The following is a 12,784-nucleotide window of genomic DNA, read 5'->3' as shown; positions in this document are numbered from 1 at the left end:
GCTTTCCTACGGATTCAGAACTAGAAGGGACGTACGGGATCATCGGGCCTCTTAGGCATCCTTTCTGGAAACCCACTGCATCAAACCACCTCTCCCTCTGAAGCAGGGGACCCGGGGGCTCTGGGGACCAGAAGCTGCAAAGCACTGAGCCTGTCCAACCATTTGCATGTGTGGAGGCTGAGAGCCCTAGCTAGGGAAGGGGCTTGTCCAGGTTTGGCAGAGAGTCAACGGCGAAATCAAAACCAGAATCTAGGTCTCCTGGGCCCCTGCCAGGTGGACCCTTTCCACCATGCATGTGCAGGTGGGGACGTGTTCTGAAGAGAAGAGTCCCTGTCGGTTTCCAAGGACGCAGAGCTATTATACCGGGGGGGCTGGTCATTGAGAAGAAGAGAAACAGCAATGTGAGGGCAAGAGAGAAGCCAGAATGGAGCGTTTGGGGGATCCCACTGACGGTCTTCTCTTTGTTCCCCCAGGGAGACCCAGGAATCCAGGGCTACCACGGCCGGAAGGTAAGAAGAAAGGGGAGGGAGGGTTATCCTGCTTCCCATGATAACCCACGTTGGACTCCACCACAGCGCCCACAGGGGCAGGACTTGGTCTTGTTCACGCATGTTTGCACACGCGCTTGCCCGGTGTGAACCTCACCTTTGCGAGGTGGGCTGGACAGGAGTTCGTGTCTCCAGTTGGGTGGGGAGAGGCTCAGAGGGGCAGGGCCTCAGGCCTTCAGTGGCCCGGCCCGACCTCAGACCCAGGTGGGTTTCCTACCCACCTCCTACCCACCTCCTACCAGCCTGCATCCCTGGGTCTCTACCAAGGCAGGCCAGGTGCTCACTGGCCCCCAGATGGGAGCAGATGACCAGGGCCCACTCTGCACAGAGCTCCACGCTCAGCCCGGTGGGGGCTACGGGGCTGGGGGTCCCAGCCCTGCTTTCTGGCAACTCCTGGTCTAGAGAGACAGAAGGACTCCTATACAAATAACGCAGCAAAGGCAGATTGTGCTAATCGATCATCACAAAGGATTGTGTGAATGTGGGTGGGCAGGTAGAGACATCAGTTCCAGGTTGGGAGGAGTCTGGGAAGTCTTCTGGGTGAAGACAGCCTGTGAGCTCCATCCTGGTGCCTGGGTGGGTGTATGTTACCTACAGAAACCATCCCAAACGTCCCGGCTTCGCAGGATGTTTTCTCTCTCATTCTGGGTCTGTGGGTGCGCCATCTGGGAGTTCTGCCGCTGTCCTCTGGGCTCACTCATTCAGTTGCACTGGATGATGGGTGGAGGGGCCGGACAGGCCAAGCCATCTAATCCACATGTTGGGTGGCCGGTGCGGGCCATTGTCTGGGGAGGCTGTTCTCCCTGCCATACCCTCTCGGCCCCCAGTAGGCTACACAGATTTTCTTCCGACGTAGTAGGCCCAGGGCAGTGTTCAAACCTGCCAAGTCTGAGTACACGAGAGCTTCCCCAAAGCATCTACAGCCATCACACTTTCTGGGGTCCTGCAAGTCACATAGCCAAGTCATGTGGCGATGGTGCGGTGAGGGAGAGGGATTTGTGGCCATTTTTAACCCACCTCTGCGGTCCTTCAACCACCAAATCTGAAGGCACATGGCATTTTAGACAGGGAAACAATTTGAGCAAAAGCCCAGAGGTGGTCATTACATTAACAATAATAAAAATAATCTTAGCCAGAGTCACCACTTACTAAATGCCTACCATGGGCCCAGGTTGTCCTTCCCTGGGACCGCCATGTGAGGCTGGTACTCTTCTCCCATCTAACAAACGAGGCACCAGAGGCTTGCCCAAAGTTTCATGCCTCGCCAGTGGCAGAGCAGGAACTCAAACCCAGGCGTGGGCCCTTCCCGGGGGCACCAACTGCAGGGAGCCCCATGCGGCACTCCGGACCCTGCACCCGGGCTCCAGGAGAAGACAGGAGGACGAAGAAGGGGGGAGGGGGATTTGGGGAAAGGATGGATTCCATGGGAGAGCACAGTTCTCGCACTCTGTAATCGGGCAGCTGCCCTCACCCCATTGGTTTATGGGTGCTTGGGGGCCGGGGGAGGGATGAAAAGGCAAGATCCGGGGTGTTCCTTAGCTCCGCATACACTGAGAAGTTTGTATTGTGTCAGGAGGTGGAAACGATAGCCTCTGGGGTTGCTTCCATCCACACACACAGACTCTCAAGGTTTGCTGCCTCCTGGTGCAGGCAGAGGTCCCCCCGGGGTCAGGGTGATGCCAGTGGCTGGCGGGCATCTGCATTTGCGGGCCAACTGGAAATCTGGTTCATTCAGAAAGGAGCTGGGTTGGGGTGTCTATTTTCCTGAGGATAGAGAGGCCTGAACTTAAGGTTGTGGTGTCAGGTGACTCCCTGGAGGCTACAGGTGCCCATCCCACTGTCCCAGCCCCACTGGGGCCTCGGGTGTCTTGAGTCAGTGACCACTATCTCCAGGCAGAAGTTTGCTTCCCAGCAGAGCTCTGAGATAAAGAGACTAATGCCCAGGGTCAAGTGCGGTGATACTTGCCCTCTCTGGTTCAGCCCAACTTCACTCAGTCCCCATCCCACCTGGTCCTTTCCATGGCCCATTAGAGCTCATCATCCCCGCTGCCCCCGAGCCCAGTGTCAATGAGAAGTTCGGAGACATTGCTGCTCTACCCACAGTGGTACAGCTGCTGAGGGGTCATGCTGGAACCGGAAGCCAGGTCTCACACAGCCAAGTCCAGAGGCTGGTCTTGCCCAGGCACAGAAGTGAGTGCCTCCCCAGAGGGTCTCAGCTAGGCTGAGCTAACCGTGCACCAACCCTCCTCCCTGTGCCATCTCCAGAGCATGGAGGCTTATCTCCCGAGCTCCTTCTTTGTCTGTCGGTTTTCTTTTTCTCTCTCATCCTCTCTTGGCTTAAAATGGGGCATGGGGGTGGGGGGAGACAGCTGGCTCCTGGGAAGATGAGTTTGCCCTCACCCCACCACCCGGGAGGAAGGAATGAGTGCTAGAGTTGGGGGGCGGGTAATGCCCAGCTGGACAGAAGCATGGGACCGCCCCCTTGTTTGGGGTGTAAGGGGAACCCATGGGGGAAGGGACAGATGCTCTGTACCTGCTTCATTGCCCTGTCCTGGAGACTCAGTCCGCGTGTAGGTAGCCCTTTCTTTCAGCAAAGTTGGAATTTAACTCTTGGCAAAGATGTTTCCTGGCCTGCAGAGTTTCTAATGATAGTTCTGCCCATCATCATCGCTGCTGCCACTGTCGCTGCCCCCAGGGCAGCTGGACAGTGCAGCATCCTCCCAAAGGCCAGCCAGGCCAGCAGGGCAGGCTTCCTCTCTAGCTCCTTCGGATCAAAGCCCAGTGTGGCCAGCAGGCCCTGTGCTGCCCCCAGCCCTGCTTGGGACCAGCCCTTCTACCTAAATACCCGAGCGGGACTGCTCACCCACATGGTACCAATGTGATCCAAATCTACGACCGCCCATCTACTTTAAATAAGTTGTAAGAAGCAAAGTGTGTTTCGAACATTACTACCTTGGCTCTCTTTCAAGGGGATTGGTGGGTACAGTCAGACTGTATGTGAGTCACAAAACCTGCTGGGAGCTTATGTATAAGGGTGTCGGTGCTGGTCCGGCTGACTCCAACTGCTGTACTGGGCTTTCTCGCCTCTCCTCAATCCATATGCAAAAGGGCCTGATCATTCCGCTCTGCCAGGCAGAGCAGGGGGCCACGTGGGTGGACACGTGTTTGCAGAACGACAACTAGCATTGTTGCAACTGCCTCACTGGCCTTTTCGACAGGCCAACCGTGGGCGTGCCCCTGGCCCTGCATCATATTACTGCATCCTTAGAACAACCCGGAAAGGAAGGCTTTATTCTTGGTCCTGTTTCACAGATGAGCAAACTGAGGCCCACAGAGGTGAGTCCCGGAAGGTCCATAGCCAGGAAGTAGTAAAACCAGTTGTGTCTTATCCCAAATCCTTGCCTTGAATGACTTTACTACGTGGGCCTTCTGAGCCAGTACAGGGGGCAGATGCCGCAATTTCTGCTTTCCCGTAGGAAAGAAGGTGGGAGCTGGGTTGATCTCTTTCCCCAAGGGAAAAGGCTAGGGCTGGATTCAGGCTTTTCTCTGAGTTTCCTAGGCTCTCTGTGAGCCAACCCTGGGGTCCTTGATGCGTTTCAGTCAAAGAACCCAGGAAGTGGAGTGTCATGCATGGGCATTGATCCCCCAAATGATTTCCCCAAGGACTTAGCATGGTCCTGGGACTCCCATTAAAGGCAGGAAAATGCAGCTTGTCTCAGCTTGTCCCCCGGCACTGGACCCCTCTGGCTCTCAGAGGGCCCGAGGAACCCCAGGCCTCACAGGGCATTCATGCGCAGCCGAGCGCTCTAGGCGAAGGACGCTGTAGGTGGCGGAGTCTCCTAGGATGGGGACAGCACTTTCTTTCAAAACCATGAAATCCCCCTGGGGACATCCAGACCATTTAAAATAAAGCCGACCAGGGATCTGAGACATGGGCCTCACATCTGAGGCCTTGTGGGGGCTGAGAGTCTCAGCCCGCCGGTCTCCAGCCCCCAGCTTGTGCTCTCTGGGCCCTGTTTCTCCCACACTCCAAAGCCCACAGATTAATTAGAGCTGACTTTTCTTTTTGGAGCTAACTACAAAATCAACCGATCTCAAATCGAGATTACAAGCCAGCCGCCCTTCCAAAGCCCTGGCCTTCCATGGGGCGCCTGACCCCGGTAATTCCCCAGATTACTTCCTGCCGGTCCTAATTACCAGAGGAGCTGGCATCTCCCCCGTCCCAGTCCTCTCCTGTCTGGAGCTGGCCAGGGCTGCAAAGAAGGAAATGAGCTGCCTTTTCCTGGAAGGGAGGCCTAGGAACCCTTTAGGGCAGAAAGAGACATGAGCCCGCCTCACGGGCTTTCCCAGCTCAGGAAAGGGCCCTGGTCCAGGCCCAGGCCTGAGCCTCCTGCTGCCCCGCCCCCCACCCCCAACAGCCCTCAGACAGGCCTTCCTCCTCCCTGCAGAGAACAAAGAGTCTGTGTGTGGAGCGGCTTCACCCTGGGCCCTCCCCATGGGGCTGGGCTGCTAGGGAGATTCACCCCAGGGAGGTCCATTCATCTCCCCACACTCCTCCAGCCTGGCCTCTGCTTGGCTGGGGAGCTGACCTTGAAGCCCCCCACCTCCTTCCAGGCTATGTCATCTCGCCAAGTCCCTGCCCTGCTTTTTCAACAAACAGTAAATCACCAATTAAGAGGCCACTCCCACAGGACAGGAGCGTGGCCATTTGGGGCTCCAAGGAGCCGGCTTTCATCCTGTCTCAGTAACCAGGGGATCCCTCCACCTGGAAGCCGGGACCAGAATAGAAAACCTACTGATGGTGCAAGGTGCCCTCTGCCCAGCTGGAGAGTCAGTGGCATCATGAAAGGCAGGGCTGGGACGGCCTTCAAGGTCATTCCAGGCAGCCCCCTCTCTACCCACCCGTGCTCACCCAGAACTTTCTTAGCCACAGTGACTGGAATCTACCCCTTCCTGGCCAGCAATCAGGCATGGGTTCTTGGCAGCCAGGCTCCTCAGTGGTGGGGTGTCCTGGCCTGGGGGTCTCTGACCTGGTTTGCCAGCAGCATCTGCCATCCATGCTCCAGGCCCCTGGGCAATAGGCAGAGTGCCCAGCTCCCCATCTGCAGAGTGGACAGATGGGGTCTCTAGGAGCCCACCGGGGGAGCTCCCAGGGTCCTATTGGGAGGCTAGAGAAGGCAAAGATAGAGGGGATAAACTGGGGACCTTGGACTTGGACAGACTATGAGAATTCTCTCTCTACTTAAGAAGACACTTGCAAGTTAGTGAATCTAAATTCGGCCCAATTCCAAACTTAAACCTTTTAAACAGGAACATTCTTAAGAAGGGAAATGGGGAGGGGCGCCTGGGTGGCTCAGTGGGTTAAAGCCTCTGCCTTCGGCTCAGGTCATGATCCCAGAGTCCCAGGATCAATCCCAGGGTCCCGGGATCGAGCCCCACATCGGGCTCTCTGCTCAGCAGGGAGCCTGCTTCCTCCTCTCTCTGCCTGCTTCTCTGTGATCTCCGTCTGTCAAATAAATAAATAAAATCTTTTAAAAAAAAAGTGGGGGGGGGGGAATGGGGAAAAGGACACTCACAAACTCATACCGAGGGGGAAAACTCTGCGAACAGAAGTCATGGTCCCCCTTTTAGCCATAGCTGCCAGAATCCCCCTTCTCACCCCCTGCAGACAGGTGCCCTTGTCCACAGGCACCCCGAAGTCCTTGACAATGACTCAGTCCTGTCTCACCTCACAGATCCAAGAACCAGTGCTTCCTGGTGTCAGACTGGGCCAGTCCCTGGGGCAGAGGTCAGGCTGGGGTAAGCCCCGCTTGATGAGAGTGGAATGAGCCTGCCGGGCAGGGTCAGCCGGGGGCACCCCTGCTTCCTGCCTGACACAAGGTGGGAGTGAGGGAGGCCTGAGATGGGATCAAGAGATCCTGGGTCATCCGTAGAATTAAGAGACTTGACCCAGAGGGGAGGGAAGGGGCAAAGGTCAGCCCTGCTAACGAGGAGGGCTGCCTCCTTACAACGCTCCAGGGGGCCCGGATTTCCCTGAAGAGGGTGGTATTGTCTTTGCCTACGAGCCCGCAAAGGCTGAGGACAACCCCAATTAGCAGGAAACCCTCACCCCCCTGGGCTTACTCTACACTGCTCCTGCTGAGATTGGAGACAGAAGCCCAGAGATGGGGCTCGAGCAGAACCCGCCCCCCTCCACTGTGCTGAAGCATTTACAGCTGTCCCTCTGAGTAGGAGGCAGGGAAAGCAGAGACCCACTGAGACCCGTCCTAGACCAGCATTTTCCCCCACAGCTAAACTCCCATTTCCACAGCCTTGCTCTACAGCCGCCAACAGACCCAACGTCCCCTGCCCCAGCTCCAACCTCCCTCCCAGCAAAAGGCCTCAGGTAGGCAGGGCTGGAGTGGCTGGAGGAAGGGGTGGAGCCGTCGTGGGCAGATGGTCTGGAGTCTAACTCACTTAGCAGAGGAGAATCCTGGCCCCGAGAGGGAGTGAGGCTTACCTAAGGTCACACAGCCTCCAGCCAGTTGCCCCAGATGGAAGTGAGAGGAGGCTGAGGGAAAGAGGAAGGGCCAAGCTAATCTCCCACTTGTATCTCCCCAACCATGGGAACTCTGTCTCCCGGGTGTCTTCAGGGCTAAGTCAACCCGGTTGGGCCAGCTGGAATGTTAGCAGGAGAGCCTGTTCCGCTGAAGGAGAGAGGGACAGGGCCCCTCAGCTCGGACTCCCAAGAAATGGGCTGATTCCCTCGTGTTCTGACAAGGTCTTGTGGCGCCCTCTGCTGGCCACAGAGCAGATCTCTGCAGGCTGACAAGGCCCTGCCCAGCTCCTTCCTCCTGCCGGCCCGCCCTGTGTGGTTAAAGACCCAGCCCCCAGAGGAGCTGCCCTCCTATGCTGACCCCTTCACCCTGATGCGGCACGGACCTGAGGGCCTTCCCGCTGAGAGGGGCTTGAGAATCTGCCCATCGGATGCTTGGGGTTGGCTTAGTGGGATGAGTACCTGGGCTTTGACAAAGACCTACGTTCCAATCCCTGCTCGGCCTGACCTTGGCGATCATACGTGGCCTCCCTGAGCCAGTTTGTTCACCTGTGAAACAGGAATAAAATCCATTGTCACTTTGGAGAGGAGTCTTGGAGATTGAATAGAGGAAAGATGGAAAGTTTTAGCCTTGTACCAGGCCCATGGCAGACACAGTTAATGGCCTGCAAGAAGGATTTCCCAGAATGCGGAGCCTGTAGCAGTGACTCGTCTGCTGTGTTTACTTCCTGAGGACGGCTCCACTCACCTTGCCTGTGGCTCCGGGGTCCTAGTGGGCCAGGGTGAGGAAGGGCTCCTGTGTTGGGAGCTAAAGATTCTGGGCGTTTTGCAGAATTCAGAGATTTAGCCCAAGGTGGATCGGGGTGAACCATCCCAGGCAGACATGAATTTGTACACGTCGATTACAAATGCCAAGTGGTCCCCCACTGCACCCAGGAACCAGCCCTGGGCAATGGGCATAGCGAAAAGTTTCACAGAGGAGATATTTTACCACGGCCCCTAACAATGAACAGGGTGTCAAGTTGAGGGAACAGCGAGAGACATAGACTCCTGGGTGGCTCAGGTGGTCAAGCATCTGACTCTTGACTTCAGCTCAGGTCATGATAACAGGATCATGAGATCGAGTCCCACATCAGGCTCCATGCCTGACATCAGGGTGTGGAGACTGACTTGCTGGGCAAGCAAGGAGCTTGCTTGAGATTCTCCCTCTCTCTCTCTAAAAAAAAACAAGGCATAGAGTCCTGAAAATGGGTGATTTTTTCCAGGGAAACAGGTGGTAGGTATCAGGATGTCAGGTGTTGAGGCTGGGAAGGAAGCAGAGGACGGAAAACCTGGCCCCTCTTCTAAGGTCAAGGCCAGGCAGCGGCTGTTTGGCAATAAAGGGGTGTTAACTGTCCTGGGGAGCTTCCCGGCACACCAGCACCAAGGCCCAGTCATGGAGGAGAGAGGTCGGAACAAGTGCTAGCTTTGGCAAGCAGGAGGGTAGATAGGACTTCCCAGAAGATGGCAGAGAAGAGATGAGGGCAGCGGAAAAGATGGAGGCCAGGTAGGACCGGTCTCCCGCTCTGCCGGTAAGCCTGTGGGAACTGCGCTCTTGAGACCTGAGCGGGGAGGCTGGGCTGGGATACAGTCTGTCAGGACCCCGTGGTGCCGTGCCCAGCCTTCAGATGCCTTCAGATGCAGGGAGCTGCTGCAGAGGGCTCACCCTGTCCTGTCACTGCTGGCATTCAGAGCCCCGGCTGGCACTTCATTTGGGGCTCAACTCACGGAGACAGGGGCTGCCCTCCTTCCTTTCCTGAGTGCCACTCCCTTCTCTGACACAGTGGGTTAGTCTTGACTCCTCTACTATTTTTTTTTTCCTTAAAGATTTTATTTATTTATTTGAAAGAAAGAGAGAGAGAGAGCACAAGCAGGGGGTGTGGCAGGCAGAAGGAGAGAAAGAAGCAGGCTCTTTGCTGAGCAGGGAGCCAGATGCGGGGCTCGATCCCAGGACACTGAGATCATGACCTGAGCTGAAGGCAGATGCCTAACCCACTGAGCCACCCAGGCGCCCCCTGACTCATCTGCTCTTGACCTCCATTTGTCACTGACTGTCATCTCCAGCCCCATCTCCTTCCTGTCCTTCCTGAATTCGCATCCCTGCCCCATAAGTTTGGCATTTTCATGGGGAGGGAAAAGAGGTTGAGGAGAAAGACAGGACACCGCTGAGATCAGAGAGCAAACCCCACGATGTCCCGAGGCCACAGCTCTCTCCTGGTGCCCCCAGATGGGTTCCAGACGGCACCCTGCCTCCATGCCCCAAACCACAGACTGGCCCTCTGCCGTGCCGTGCCAGGATCCATGAGCCCTTGGGAGGCCTTAGACCCAAGGAAGCTGGGAGGAAGGGGAGCCCCAGATGAAGCAGAGAGGCAGGAGCCTGTGTGGCTCAGCCAGCAGGTACCACGAGAGCAAAGCTTCTGGTGTAAGAATGGCGCAGGAAGTGCTAGGCAGCGGTGAGAGGGAGGGCTGCTCGGGTGAGCGGTCAAGTGCACGGAGCGCTGACCCAGCTGGTCCCCCAGGCTGGTAGCAGGACCTTCACAACTCTTCCTGCATCCACTCCGGGACTCGGACTCTGCTGGCGAGACTGTCTGTCTCGGGGGCCCTTCTGTGAGTTCACAGAGCTCAGAGGATCGGCCTGCAGTGGCTGCGGGGTCCTCGGAGCTCATTGTGAGCTGGACAGCAGTCCCGAGCTTCCAGACCACCCAGCAGGGAGATCTGGACACCCCCGCAGGCCATGCTTCAAGGGCCGAGGCCTCGGGCAAGTCCGGTCCTCTTCTCAGCGTTTCTTTTATTTCTTCCTTCAGGGAGAACGGGGCATGCCAGGGATGCCAGGCAAACATGGAGCCAAGGTACCTGCCCCTCCCTGCTCACCCCTCCCCCCGCCAGCCCCTCCCTGAGCTCCAGCCCTCTCTCCCAAGTTCTGGGACACCTGGGAGGCCCAGCTCCTTCTCCTTCCCAGGTCCGCTGTGGAGACATGAAGACATGGTACATGTTTCCTCCCAGCCCTCTCTCCCTGCCAGCTTGCTCCGGGCGGGGGCTTCCGTTTGGCCCACAAGCCAGCACTCCCCAGTGTCCTCCTGACGTGGCAGGGCCTCCTCCTGGGCGTCTTGGTTTAGCCCAGCTCCAGCTGCCGTCCAGCTCCCGCATGGGGAGTAGGGACTCCCTAAAAATCACCTGCCCTTGGGATTGACTAAGTGGCACATTGGGCAGCCTGTTTACCTCAAAGTGGCTGGTCGTGGGCTGATGTGGAAATGGGGTTCACTCCCAGCTGCTGCCCAGTCCATGCGGGCACAGGTGCAGAGAGTTCTCTGGGAGAAGAATCCCACCCGCACACCCTCTCCCCTTCTCCCCTTCCACACGGCGTTCCCTTCTACGCCTTTCCCTTCCCATCTCCTCCTCCTCCTTTCCTTTCCCACTGAAGCCCTCCCCACATGGCACCCCAGAGATACCCTGACCTGGACACTCCTGGGCTCCCTGCTGCGAGGGCCTGGGAGCTGAGCAGGTGGGTGGGAAGCTTGGGGGACTCAACGGTGCAGCTCAGAACCTCTGCCTTCCTGGGGACCCATGCTCCCTGTGCCAAACTCTGCCACCCACCTTTGCCGTGGGTCTGGGCAGCAGGCAGAAGCAAGCGGTCTGCCTTCGCATCCTCCCTCCCCCCGGCCCCAGGGGAGGCTGGGAGGCTGGCCACTCCTTCCCTGCTTGCCCCAACTGTGGAAAGTCGCCATGCCCTTTTCTTCTCTCCACCAGGGAGCTCCTGGAATTGCTGTGGCTGGGATGAAGGTCAGTGGAAGGTTATCACTCCGCATGTGAGGGGCACGATGGGAGGGAAGGAGAGAGGAAGACATAGCCGGGGCTTCAAGGACTCTGTGGGGTGGCCGCTGGGCCAAGGAGGGCACAGACAGGATTCAGAAACATCTTTCTTAAGGCAACGTCTATGCCATTATGCACAACTTGACCAAGAGATGTTTAACTGAGCCCTGCAAAGTACATAGCAAAGGTTTGCTGGCCTCAGCTAAAACAGCGCCCTGCCCGTGAGCGGGGAACCCAGCGCTTTCGTTTATACCTTGGAATCCAGCAGCTACATGCGTGCAAAGCTCCCAAGAGGAGAGCAGGAGTCCTTCCCCTGAACACCACCCGAACCCTATCTGGTTGGCAGGCAGACGGATGGGGACTCCCAGAAGCACAAAGGTGGATCTCACAGCAGGTCCATGGACAGGGGGCACCGTGTTCAAAGCCAATGTCCTTCCCTTCCTCTCCGCCTGCTCTCACCCTTGCCATATCCCTCACCTGGGGGATGAATCAGGAAGGGTCCAGGAGGCTTCCTTTGTCCTGAGACCTGAAGTCTAGGCAGAGGGAAGTCCTGGGTGGGCCAGATGCTTCACACACCCCACGAAGACCTTTGCTCATTTACTCCTGCGCCAGCTCTCGCTCTCTCTCCTTCGTTTCTTTACCGGAGTCTTCTTTGTTTCCACACAGGGTGAGCCAGGGACCCCAGGAGCCAAGGTACTGATACAGAGGGAATGTTCTGGGCTGCATGGAGCATCAAGCATGGGGGGAGGTGGCAGTGGCTGCTACTGTTATGCTCCTGGTTCCCCTGAGGCTGGCCTAGAGCTGGGGGCCCGACTGAGCAGAGGAGGGCCCACCCAGGAGGGGCCTGCCGACCAGGAATACCTTCCCCTCCCTGGATCCTGGCCCGGAGCTCAGTCAGTTTGCCTGTACACCAGCTCCAGCAGGCAGGAACTCCTGTGCCCTGTGCCTGTAGGGCTCTGTGTCTCTTGTCTCGTTCTATAAGGGATGTAACATGAAAAAAGTTTCCATGCCAAATTAGTTTGGGAAATACAGACTTAAAAGTATTTCAGTTTTTGTTTTGTTTTGTTTTGTTTTACTGCAGACCTTCTCAGAGTCTTTAGGAGGCTATATGTATACTAGGGACCTCTAAAACTATAATTTCTGATGCAGCATTTTCAAACATTTTGACTAGAGCTTCCTTTTTTAAAGAGGAACGTCATATGGGACTAGTATTCTGGAAACGCTAGTTTACCATCACTGTCCACCGTACCCCTCAACACCCGCCCCCAGTCCTCTTATCAGTGACTTTCTCTCTTATGACAAAGGGAGACCCAGGAGCAGTAGGAAAGCCAGGGCCCCAGGTTCACCAGGAAAGAGGGGGCAGAGGGTAGGATATTGTGTCTCTGAGTGTGTGTCAGACTGGCCTCTGCTGGTCCTCCCACTCTGTGCCCCAACCTCATGGCTCGCGTGCTACCTGCAGTATGTTCAGGGTGCATGTGTCCCCTGGAAGAGGGGAGTGCCAGGATGGCCTGGAAAAACTTCAGAAATCCTACACTTGGGAGCATACCATCCCTCCTCCAAAGCATTGGTTCCCAGGAGGAAAGACCAGCAGAAGGAGGCCTTCCCTCCGTCCGTCACCTCTCCCCCAGGGCCTCTGAAGGGCAGCACCTGCATCCTTCCCCTTTAGACTCAGCCTGTTTCAAGCTAGGCCCCAGCTCCAGCATACCCCAGGCACAGCCCAGGTGGAGCTGCGGGGAAGGAGGGGTCAGGACTCACTTCCTGCCCATCAAAGGGGCCCACACTTGGATCCCTCCCCTTCCTTGATGGGCTTCAGGCTCTTTTGTCATTCAGCTTCTACCCAAGGGCAGGTGGC

The 12,784-nt window shown here is 57.0% G+C and overlaps 1 protein-coding gene across 1 annotated transcript in view; it reads left to right on the top strand.

Moving 5' to 3' along the window:
* The window catches only part of COL13A1 (collagen type XIII alpha 1 chain), a gene marked incomplete at both ends in the record, with an annotated part of 145,258 nt that overhangs the window by 91,842 nt on the left and 40,632 nt on the right, over nt 1-12,784 (top strand). The window contains 4 exons of the mRNA XM_080823351.1: nt 474-509; nt 9,927-9,971; nt 10,870-10,902; nt 11,599-11,625. Of these exons, the coding sequence (XP_080679477.1) occupies nt 474-509; nt 9,927-9,971; nt 10,870-10,902; nt 11,599-11,625 (141 nt within the window). The remainder of the gene's footprint in view (nt 1-473; nt 510-9,926; nt 9,972-10,869; nt 10,903-11,598; nt 11,626-12,784) is intronic.

Source organism: Martes martes (assembly GCF_963455335.1).
Source record: "Martes martes genome assembly, chromosome: 14".
Classification (NCBI taxonomy): Eukaryota; Metazoa; Chordata; class Mammalia; order Carnivora; family Mustelidae; genus Martes; species Martes martes.
The sequence above is the reverse complement of the archived record's forward strand: the minus strand, read 5'-3'. Positions and strand labels throughout refer to the sequence as shown.